The 12,835-nt window shown below is 32.3% G+C and overlaps 1 protein-coding gene across 1 annotated transcript in view; it reads right to left on the bottom strand.

The window, feature by feature from the left end:
* Positions 1-12,835, bottom strand: part of LOC118191288 (uncharacterized) — a 385,781-nt gene that overhangs the window by 117,320 nt on the left and 255,626 nt on the right. Inside the window, exon 4 of the mRNA XM_085807627.1 lies at positions 2,282-2,738. Within this exon, the coding sequence (XP_085663753.1) occupies positions 2,282-2,738 (457 nt within the window). The remainder of the gene's footprint in view (positions 1-2,281; positions 2,739-12,835) is intronic.

Genomic DNA, 12,835 nt, shown 5'->3' with positions numbered 1-12,835 from the left:
GTGATTTTCTAACACATGTTTTAATTTTCTTTGTCCCATAGCCTTGTGCACTTTACACCTGGCTTTCAAATGCAAACTAAAGATTTTCAAATCTCCAGTCAACAAAGTATATTTCCAATTTTCAGAATAGAATAATACAGATTTCATGCCATTGTGTCTGCATTACCTGTTTAGTTTTTCAACTACGAAGTATAAAATGAAAGAAACAAAGATTTAAATCAGTGAATTATTTAAGCAATGAATCTAGTATTGAATCTAACTAGTACTAACTAGTTATGAATCTAACTAGTACTGAATGAGACAGTTATATCCATTTCCTGAAACAAAAATCATGCAAAGCACATTTAAAAATTTAAAAACAGCTTTAATATTGTTAAAGTGCTTGCTACCAATCTACGCGAATATCCCTGCCCGGCTTTAATTGGAAGCCTAGACCTTAGAATTAGGGCTTTCGACATTTAAGCTGTAGAGATAAGATTTGAACTGAAAGGACTCATCAGCTCACTATAAAATGATACCGTGAAGTTCCGGAAATCCAATCTGATGGAAGTAATAGACTCGTACGATTCCCAGTTAGGAACAAATGAGCATTGAAATTTCAAGTAGGCACTTTATATTACCTATTTTATTTACATAATCAATATCCAAAAGAAGAACACGTGATATATTTTTTTAATAGTAGATATTTTAAGGAGGTATGCATTTAACTGTTTTAATACTTGTAGCAAATATATTGTATTAAATAATACATCATATATTATAAGATGATTTACATCAAACGAAAGTTCCTGCAAGAAACTTAAAATCCAATATAAAATGGTTTGTATATTTAAAACACAAATGCAAATCCGAATTTCAGAACAGAGAGTACCTAAAAAAGTAATATTCTACATTCACGTGCATGTTTGCTTTTCAAATAGTTTTCTACAATCATACTCAGAGTCGTTGAACAGTTAAATCAAACGTTGCCGCGCAGTTTGTATCTCCATGAGAATACTTTTGGGTAGTGCTTGGACTATGTATGAAAATGTACTATACAAGTAAATGTAAATAGACATTTAACAGGCATGTCTGTAATTCAATAGACACATCTGTCTAGCCTCGTAATAGTAGCATCTGTCTAGCCTCGTAATAGTAGCTACTGCAGCATACGAACCCGAAACATCGACTGATAAAATTTTAAACTAATCTTATAATTAGGATAATTATTTTAAGGAATAAAACTTTAGGTGAGCGTAAATAACCTCAAAAGGGATATGATGGATATAAAGTTTTAAAAGGTTTATTTGTTTTATTTTTAAATATTTTTATGCAATATGCAATTCATTAACACAAAACTTCTAAAATTCCTAGTTAATAAAATTCCAGCAAATACTTCCTCAGAATGATAGCACAGTATAGGCAGTTTACGCTTTTGCTATCAGAAAATATTTAGAGATACCTTAAAGCAATAGAAGATCATTTTATATCAGAAAAAGTGTTCTTCCCCTCAAAATGCATAAAATAAAGCACCATACGTCTATAACATATCTACATCAAATGTATGTCTTCATTACACATATGTAGTTAAAATGCTGCATTTTAGAAGTCTAAAATTAATCTAATATAGAAAAAGTAAACATTTTATAGCAATCTTTTCACTGGGCCATAAAATATCAAATTAGGAAATTTCGAGGGGAGGGGACATGAAAAGCGCTTATATGAATTTTCTTCAACATTAATCAATAATGAAATAAATGAAACCATGAATTTCAGATTTTTCTAATAAAGTATAAATCAGCAAATTTTCAAGGGCGCCGACAGGAGTTTTCATGCTTGGTACCTGACTCTATACTTGGCTGCAGTAAATTAAGTATATCAGTTAAAAAAGCAGGAAAAAAAAAAAAAAAAAAAAAAAAAAAAAAAGAGGGGGGGACTTCAGTTTGGCTTTGCTTCTGACTAATGACCAAGAGGGACTTGGGTCTGATCATCTTCAAAATCGCTAGAGTTTTTATTCAAAATCGATGCTAAACTATAATATTTGCTCTTATTTTGTTCTTTTGCCTACTTTTGCACTGGCGTGTTTCGCTTTCAGTGTTAAGCAAATCAGTATTAATTAATGAATTGAAAGAATGATTGGTAAAACTTTCGTTCTTATTTATTGACATTAATTAAACTTTTTATAGTGTCCGATATCACTAACACAGGAAAATAGCCCATATAATTCGACACAGTTTGGAAAAAGTCCTGACAGCGCCCAGTATTAGAATAATAAAACAGTTTGGCAATAAAAACTTCTTACCTATCTTGAGCGTTGTTCTGGTTGTACTTGGCAGCGAGAGACCTCATGAAGTCACTATAGTTCCGAGTCATCATTTCCATCTGCTTGATAGCCGGATTGCCAGTAGCCGGAGAAAAGCCTCCCGGCGGGGGAGAGAAGGGGGCTGCTGTGTTGACTCGAAGTCCGGCAAGGTTGAAACCGGGTACCAGAAGGGCCGGGAAGGCCCGCGCAGGGCTCGGAGAGTGCGGCGAGATGGACGGTGAGGAAGAAGATTCCGGCTCCGGAGTTCCCCTTTCAGTTTTCGGCGCGGCGTTGTTATTATGTCCGGCGGCGGACGAAGTAGCTGCCAGGGCGTCCGTCGGCATCTCGCAGTGGCTCAAAGAGGCGCGTGCGGAGCTTGGCTGTTGACCCCTGGATGAGGCACCGCCCTCGGGGTGGCAGCTGACGGTTACTAGGCCGTCCCTAGGCACCTCCTTATCTGAAACCACATCAACCATAAAAGAGAGAAAATTAGCAGACCTCGCATTGCAAGAACCAGAACTCTTTTTTTTTTTTCCCTGATCCTAATATCAGGGATATTTCAAAGCCGCATGTGAGGTGCGCCCGCGGACCAAATAAAAGTCATTCGTAAAGGGTCAAGGTCTCCCTTCCAAAACATCGAAGAGATGTTGCAGCGGTTCGGCTGCGAATGAGTGGCGGCTCTAGCCTGCCCTTACTCCACTCGGTTTCATTGAAGGGTTGCTTTCTCGCCAACTGCTCTCGCCAAGCTATAGCGCCAAAATATTCCTTCGGGTGTTTGGACATGGCGAGTGGGACAGGACGCGCGGAGACTCGTTTTCCTATTCATATGCTAATTGCCTTCACGCATTTTAGTTATTAAAATGTGAATTCAGTGCTCTCATTTTTTCCGGGTGATAAATTAGCCTAGAACATTGGTAACAAATGTTTTCATAAAAAACATAGATATCATTTTAATTAACGAACTCAATTTATTTAAGAAAAAAGCTCAAATTTTCTCGAAATTTTATTAAAAAATATTTAAAACACTTTCAAGAAGTGTTATTATTATTATTTCACAATTAGCATTAAAATTCTGTTCGTTATAAATAAAGATCAGAAATACGAAGAGTCTTTTCTACCAACAACGATTCATAACATCTTTTATTTACCTTCGCTATTAAAAAAATACATTTCTCATCAGCGTAAGAAAGGGCAAATCATTCAGAAGGTTTTTTTTATGGTACTAATAACAGTTTGCAATGAGTATTATTTTGTACTGCAATTGTTAAAATTATAAAAAAATTTGCTTTTGTTAGAATTAAAACTCCTCTCTTAACAAAGTAAAAGTGAAAGAGTAATAATATTGCTTTCCTGTTCATATCTTTATTTTCACTTCATGTGTTCTTTTACTAAAAGTTTGTTTTCTTTTTGTATAATTTTAACAAAAGCAAAATGTTTTTATAATTTCAACAATTGCAATATCATTATTTCATATTCTTTTGCTATATTTCTTTGGCTTCTTTAGATATAAATTATATATATATTTACTAAAGAAATATTGACTATATTCGTATTTATTTCTTAATTATTGTTCATTGAACGGGAGTTGGTTTGTTCCCCTTGAAAATTCAACTAATTTTCGATCAATGGCAATGATTACTTGCTTTTAATTTAATTACTTGCTTTTAATTTATTTCTTTTTACAATTGAAATTTTGTTATTCGTGATTTAATTCAAGTCCCCATTAAACATTTTTAACAATTTACATTCAATTTACTTTAAAACAATTTTCGGAATTGAATTTACTAACTATGGATTCACTCTTTTAAGATAATTCCACTAAAATTAATCTTAGGAGATAATATAATCAATATTTCTTTAGTAAATAAATTATTAGTAACTTACTTTGCAGCAATTGCGCAAGTAGTAGAATAACTCGATTTCGCACTAAGTGAATTTAAGACCATAGAACATTTGATATATATATATATATATACATATATAATTAAATTAAATTATAACTACCAGGATAATAAAAATTGGAAAGCTAATAAAGTTGTAAGAAATTAAACTACTTTGAGCAAAAAGAAGGTAAAGTGCTTAAAGCTTATAGGGAAAAAAATACTTGGTATTACATGTAAACTCATTAAAATTTAAAAAAAAAAAAAAAAAAAAAAAAAAAAAAAAAAAAAAACTGAATTATAGTTTTGTAAGTCCATTTTAATAATTTTTTATAACTTTGTTATATATGTATATACAAACCGTAATGTACCCTTTTTAATATTTCGATATTTTTCTTTTCATACTATGTTTGAAAAAGAAATGCAGAAATAAATTAAAATTATTTTGAGACTAAATTTTAGTTTTATTCAACAGTAAAAATTCAGTTCTATGAATTGGAAATAGCACTTTTTTTGTTCTAGTTTAAGAAGCAAAGAGGCATATTCAAAAGATTTTTTTACATTTATTTTTTCTACTTTGTAATCTTTGTAATTTTTTTTTAAATTTGGAAAGGTAAGCTATTCTCTGAGGGATTATACATCAATAGAAAGTAATAGTAAATAATGTTTCAACATATATATTAATTGCATTTGATTTTAAATTAGAGCAGCCAAAAATATTGATGAAATATTTTCATTGTGACGTTAAGCTACGAAGATTTTGATATTACGTTTGGTGTAACTGCCTAGAAAAGAACTGAAACAACTTACTATTAGCATGCGAGCAAGCTAAAGAGATAATTAAGACGATTGTTAATCATGAAAGAATATTTCAACATCAGCAATAATAAAATAACAGTAAGCAATCGAATCTGTTTATAATGAATGCTAGACCACTGATAAATTGTCTTCAATCTAAGCATTACTTATTAGATGTGATTTACATTTTCTCCTTTTTTTAATTTCTTAATGGTACGAGTTTACATAGGAAATAATAATCAAAATAAATAATAATTTCCTACTAAAATATTTTGATTTTAATATTTTTCTATAAAGCACAGGGCACTTAATATTACACGCAGTTGCTTGTCCTAAATTTTGAAATTAGTAGGAATCAAAATTAATTTTCCGCAACTGCAGATAAAGTTAATTAATTATAAAGATGGCATAACTTAACCTTTTTGTTTCAGAAACTTAAAACCAGTGTTTATTTTCAACGCTTTCGTGTTAACTTTTGTAAACGTTTTTGTAAAGCGCATTCCCTTAAAACTTTCAAAAATTGTTAACAATATGTCTATCATACCTTAAATTCTTCAGACTATCGCTGGCGAATCACAGTCGTCACATATATTCTTCTTTTATATTCGCATTAATATTAAATTTTGCTCTAGGGCTCACAGTACGTTTATTATAAAAAGAGCAATATCTATTCAAATACGTCAAATTAAAATCATTATGAATTTGTTGCTCATTACCTCGTTATTTTTATGCTGAATAAAGCTAGTTTGACTATATTGCGAATGCGTGGATGCCCATGTAATAATAAACGATTTTAACATTAAATAAAACAACATAGTGTTGATATCAGTTCTTTTGTTTTTTAATAATTCAAAACATAAACATGCAAACACGTATGATAAGCCTAGTACTGATGGTGAGTTTTTAAAAATTTTGATTCGCAGAATACTAATCCGTAACTGAAATCAATCGGTATACTTGAAATTCTCTAAGCTGAAGGGTCGTTTAATGATCCAGGATCTCAATTATGAGGAATTCTGTGAAAAAGAAGTAAAGAGTATTTTGGTACGCGTTACAAACTGGAGCAGAACACATTTCAATCTAACCGGAGGCCATCGTCAACTTGGGACTTCTTTCCAACAAGTCCAGCGGTGTATCGCCAATCGTTGGTGACCCGCGACGGCTTGAACCGTTTCCGTAAAACGTCATACTCCCATCATCCTTCCTCTTATGATCGCAAACTGTAGTTTAATTACAGAATCACGCTTCATCGTTTTCCTGCGATACCATATTCATTGGGCGGGGCTATCCCTTAAAAAAAAGTACACCTTCAAGCATTTAAATCTACTTTAACCTTTTCGGCAGACTAAATCTGGTCAGCTGTATGCACGCATTTTCGTCATGCCTTCTTCACTCCGCGTGCATATGCAAGTGAACTATAAATATATACAAATCATATCAGCGAAACGCATATTTGTAGATGATTTTACACGCAAGTCTGGTGGGTTTACAGGTTTCTAAACTCCGCAGTTTTCTCTGATTAAGTAATTTTTTAGTATCCAAAAATTTAATTAAGTTTCACGCAAATAGTTAAGCACATTTTTATAGTAGAGTTCCTGAAATAACTTTAGCAATTTAAGTAAAATGTCTATAAAGTATACTTGAACTAGTTATGTTATGTTTAGGAAATTTAATATAATAACCGAGTAATTAATATAAATAAGAGTAGTGAAATTCGGTGAAGAGGAGAAATTTTGAAGTCCAGCTTCTTCCTTAACTCTAATATGCATTTTCTGACATCTGCTAGAGAAATTAACGAGAATTTTGGTTTAAAATTTGTGTTTATAAATGTAAAAATTAAACGAGGCATTACATTAATTCAGTAATATTAGTAAATACGGACTTTAAATCTAAGCAATTACTTTTCCTCTTAGGAAAACGAGACTCCCTAACTCAATTGCTGAGGGTACTTCAGCCGAAATTGGGATCAAATTCACGCAGGTAACCTTAGTGTGCTCTGTCTTATTTAAATACATAATCTTCTTCCCCTTTTTAAAATTATTTGGGAAATTATTAATGAAAAAATATAAAGTGATATATTATTTTGTGACTAAAGGCAAACTATTAATTTAAAGGTACAATTTCAGTACGCATTTTCAATCAAACGTATTTCAAAATACTTTCATACGACTAATTTTACTTATTTTACTGCTTTATAAAAACAAAATGAAATTAAGACAAATAAAAAAAAAAATTTTATTTATTTATTTATTTATTTGAATACTCTACTAAAATACTGAAAACTGGATAGTCACTGACATTCTACAAAATCATAAAAAGAATACTATCTAGTCCCTCATTAGGCCATTACTGGTGAGGCCATTAAGCCTCACCAGTAGCCGAATGGTCAAGACCATCGAATACTTGGAGATCGACAGGTACAAGCTATTCCACCACCTCTGTAGTAACATAGGTGACTGAGGTATTGCTGATTGTTCGGGCTGTTTGCACGGTTGATTTTCGTGGTTTTTTCCGATGTGAACGTGAATACGAGACAGTTTTCTTTAGAAAGGTCCTCCCCAAAGGCACTCATCACCTTAGGCAATGAGTAACGTGAGTGCTTTGCAATATTCAAATAGCCTAACCTAACCGAGCCCCTAATTAAAGAAGGAATCCAAAAATGCGTTCAGGTAAGATACCCTCCATTTCACTGATCCGCCACTGCTAACAAATGGCAGATAAGTTCATAATTTGCGGAGCACTAACAAGTACTTTCATAAAAAGTTACACAGTGTTATTTATCGATATGGTTCCGGAATTTTCAATTTATATGATTAATTATTTAAACAAAAATACCTAATTTTAATTTAATTTTTATTACCATATGTAATAAATATGTCTTTCAGGTTGGTTATTAACATGTGCATAAAATTGTTATGCGTATTTCCAGAAGATAACAGGCACAATTAAACAAAATGCAGTTCATCAGTTTAATTAGGCAACAGAACATCATTATTTTTTTTTCACCTCGAAAACATATAAATTAAACACTGAAGTTCCTGAGAAACAAAACATATTTATTCTTTAAACGACCACAGCATTTTCGCAAATTATTGCCTTTGACATAGAGAACATCTGATCTTAATTAACCCTCAGTCTTCAAGCATTAATTCAGAATTAGCGTTTATAATTCACCATTCTTATCCTCAATTTTTTTATTCTCTACGAGAGTAAAATACAAGTGAAGAAAGAGTGATTTGTCGATCTTCTCACTATTTATGTAGTTACTGAACAATAAAGGAACTTTACTTGAAATTCCAAGTTTCTCTTAAACAAGCTTTCGTTTTGGGTGAACGTACGAGTAGATAATTTCAGAAAATATGATGACAACTTCTAGAACAGTTACTTTTTGCTTTAGGTCGCTCAGCGGGATATGAGAGCCTAGGTCGAAAAATTTATTTTACTGGTGTCACTAAGTTCCTTGTAATTAAACATCGAAGGAAAAGCTAAAAAATGTAAAAGGTCAAGCAAAGGTCTTTTGGAGTGTTTTTTTTTTTATAAATCTTGAGATATGCATCTCAAACTCATTTCAGTTAAGCTGCGGCTAGTAAATAGCAGCAATAATAATAATAATAATAATAATAATAACAAATAGACTGAATTCCATATTAGAGGGTTGCATTCTCAACGTTAATATTTATATTTTACAAAGTACTGTTTGAAGTTGATTAGAAGAAGGTCGTGCTCCTTTAATGAACGGCAATTTACAAGTGAGTAAATCGTAACAAGGGGGAGGATGTTGTTTTTTAAAATATCTCCGTAATTGATGAAAAGTAGGATAAATTGGCAGAAGCTGAAGTTACACAAATTGGAAACTTTTCGTGATGACAACATCATCAAGATATTGCATAAAAGTTAAAAGCGATTATTCATACCATTGCGATTTAATTTACATATGTGTTAGGATGGCAGGATTTGGTTGCATTTTAAGCGGCTTCAGTTGTTTAAAAGGAACCTATTTTAAGTAATAACTACAAATATTTCGAATACCTGCTAGCAATATGTAGTCTCAAAGTTTCTTATGACGACAAGCTGAAATAATAAGAAAAATTTATAGAATAAGTTTTCATTTAAAACTCATAAAGCAATTGATGTACCTAATCGTATAGTTTCAATAGAATAAGAAATTAAATAATTTTTATAAAATTTATCCAGAATTTTATACCACATATACTAAAAGCTTGGGCTGTCCTTCATAAAATTGTAAAGATAATGACTTATACTTTTGGCAATACAGTTCGATTATTAGATTTCGTTATATGGGAGTCCACTTTTTTATTATTCGTGATATAAAATCGTAGGTGAGGTTTGTAAAAATAATTACTTAATCTCTTGCTTCCATGAAACTATAAGATATACTAGTTTCCTCCTTTTACTTAACGGCTTTATGAGTTTTTATGAAAGGGTTTATTTTATTTTTTATTTTCGTCGTTTTAGTCGAAAATAAAACGTTTTCAGTCAAATTATTCAACTGAAAATTCATTTTTCAACAACAAATAATCGCTATTTTAGTTCCAGTAATTCTTCTTACGTCAAACGGGAAAGAAAATTGTGTAAAATTCGAAAACACTTAAATAATAATAATAATAATAATAATAATAATAATGTTAAAAATCTCATGTAAACTTCACTTAATTTTTCTTTCAGCTTTTCTTTCAGCTTTCAGCTTCTTTCAGCATTTTCCTATGGTACAAACAGCAAAATTCTGGAAGTTTTAGCTTGTTCGTTAAAGTAAGATATATGCGAAAAATCAATTTGACTTTAACTCAAAACAAAACAACAACAAAGAAAAAAAAAGTCTAAATTAAATTTTGAAAAACAATCGCTTTACTACATTCTATTGTCGTCTACAACGAGGATGTGTGCAAAATTTGAGCTAGATTGCTTACCAGGAAGTAGTATTTTAAAAATCGGTGACAAATGTTTGACTTTAGCGACAAACACAATGAGGGGGAGTAATGCAAGCTTACAATAAAAATGGAGTTCTGTATGGAATCTAGAACACTGAAATGATCAGTATGATTAATCTTACTATCTGCATTCCTTCACTCGCAGTATCCTCCATTCCGAAGGCTACTAGAATTTAATTGCAATTGAATGACTCATCAGCTTAATGTTCCATTACAATTACATGCTTGATGAGCATGTTTAAGCTGCGCACAAAAACAGAATACGAAATGAATGAATTCCATAATATTGCGAAAAATGCTAATTGCATTTCCCAAGCGATTTCCCTTTTTCCTCTTTCCCTTTCAGCAGGTAGGTTTACAATCAAATGCGCATTTGTAAGTATTCAGAACAGTGGTCAACCACAACCAAAGAAGGTCTCTTTCGTAATTGTAAATAACGGTGTAGAAAGGCTATAAAACTAGAGAGCAAACAATGCTTCGGGGTCAGAGTTCGACCGCCATTACAGAGGATCCCCAAGGTGATTTAATCGTGCGGGGGAGTGTCCGCCGTTTGATATATTAGGCTTGAAATACCACACTTCTTATCGTAACAATAAATAAGAATACATAGATTGCAGAAACAGTCGTCACCTTCATTTTAATATCACTCAGAAAACAAATGAAATGGGTTCAGGGTAATAGTTTTGTTCGTTTTCTGCTGCGGTTGATGGAAATGCGTTTTTGAAAGACGTCCACATGGAAAAATACGACCACAGTCAAAGACGTCCACAATCCTAAAGAGGCAGGCGCGAATGTTGTCTTTATGAATACATATTTCAGAAAGCAAGGAAAACCTTTCAAGACATTTTCCTAAAATACAAATTTTAATTCGCGGTGTTGTCTTCACAACTGAAAATTTACTGCGTAATAACTTGTATGTTGTATCTTTGTACCCGAAAATTTTCTCTCACTTTTTTTTAAGGAAAAGAGGCAAAGAATATCCTTAAGATATACTGAAACCTTTCTCAGCGTTCCCTTTGCTAAAGCGACTACTTTGAAAATGTTCGGCATTTCTAACAACATAATTAAATAACAACATTGAATATTTCCTTACAATGTGATGCTTTCTAAGACGGCCACTACTACAGAATATCAAATTCGTACATGACCGTGAATAGCCGTCTTAACGAGACTTCACCGTATGTATTGGAATGAACATTTTCTAACTGATTAAATTTGTACTGTTAAAAATAACTGGTCTGATGTGGTAAAATGTGTAGAGACATTATTCTTATTTGGATCAGAAAACATGACATATCAATTATGCCTTCGACGGGATGCGAACAACGGATCTTCTCACTGCCAGTTGGACATGTTAGTAACTTGTACCTCAAGTGCGCGTTAGGGAGAAGTGCGATAATTCCTTATATTCTCCTGCGTTTAAAAAGTGACCAGGAAGAGGCGCAAGACTCCGTTAACGGAATCCAGTTCGAGACGAGTTATCGTCCGCCAGATTTTAATTTGGGCGCTAATGTAGAACCTGTTCGGTTTTACGGAACAGAAAACAGAAAAAAGTCATCTATGCCATTCCCTGGATTCGAGCCATAGATCTCTCATTGCCAGATGGACTTGCTAATAACTTACACCATGACAGCAGGAATAAGGAAATTGATACTTCCTTATAAGTCCTAGAAAAGCCTTTGTCTTTTAATATAAAACACAGCAATATTTTTAAAAAGTAAAAATCCTTTCCACAATGGAATTTTTATTTTGAAAATCTATCAGTGACTAAATATTCATCGAGAATGTAAAGCAAGAAAATGTTATATGTTTCTTTAAACAGCATTAATGGCTGCTAGTATCATCAGAGTGTTTCTATCACAGCGTTTTTTTAGCATCGTTATAAACTGCTCGACTCATTTTTAGGGAAATTTCGTTAAGCGTCATTAGTGTGATAGACTCAAAGGATCATAACTCTAATATAAACTTTCTTAATATCCACTGAATATATTGATTCGGCTCGTAAAGTGTTCAATTAGTTGTAAGCTTAAAGTAAGTCTTTTTTGGGGGGGAGGGGTGATTTCCGCCATGTCTAACATAAATACGAATCATGCAATCTAAAACACATTTCGAAAGACGTGTAAAATACTTCACAAAATATATTATTTATTTAATTTTGACGATATTTATTATTTATTTAATTTTGACGGTACACTTTCAGGTAAAAAAGTAAACTATAATTTCACAAAAACATAACTTTGAAACAAATGAAATGAATCAGTAATAAAGATACATATTCTACTTAATTACAAGCTGCCACAATAAGCTGTGAAGACATAATAAGTAAATTGCTTTATAGGTTGCTCAACATGAGAGTGAGAAGTATTAATGGTTTTAAGGAAGAATATATTCCTTAGTCTCTGCAGAAATTCATCATTTAATCTAGGAAAAGAAAAATAGGCTCAAATTAATCCCCAAATAGGAAATATATAGGGCAAATTCCTTACATTGAAAGCGATGAAATTTCATTTTTCGTTAAGCAAGGCTTTTCTCTGTTTCCAGCAAACAGAACATGATGGTCATATTTTACAAGCAAGCGAATCTTATCCTAACATGCATTAATTTTCAGCCGAGAAGCGTTGGAATATTATGAAGAGTGCATTAAATCATCCTGATCACTTTCAAAAGGGATCCTTTTTTTTTACCCCTGATATTATTCGCGCTTTTTTAACGCGCTTCAAACGGCGAAACCAATAGTGACAAAGAAATTGGTTGTCCGTGAAGGGATGGTATTAATGAAGCAGGCAGAAACATTAATTACTGCGGCTACTTGTTCTGCCCTGAGGGAAAATTTGCAAATTTATTTCGCTAATAAATAGCTGGGTGAGTAAGGCTCTTATTTTACAGTCTCCTTAGAGAGCTTGATAGGCACTCACCTTACACTGTAC

This window comes from Stegodyphus dumicola, chromosome X1 (genome assembly GCF_044657685.1).
Source record: "Stegodyphus dumicola isolate Sdum_Otavi_A_Nest chromosome X1, ASM4465768v1".
Lineage (NCBI taxonomy): Eukaryota > Metazoa > Arthropoda > Arachnida > Araneae > Eresidae > Stegodyphus > Stegodyphus dumicola.
Note: the sequence above shows the minus strand (reverse complement) of the source record. Positions and strands in the feature narration are given on the sequence as shown.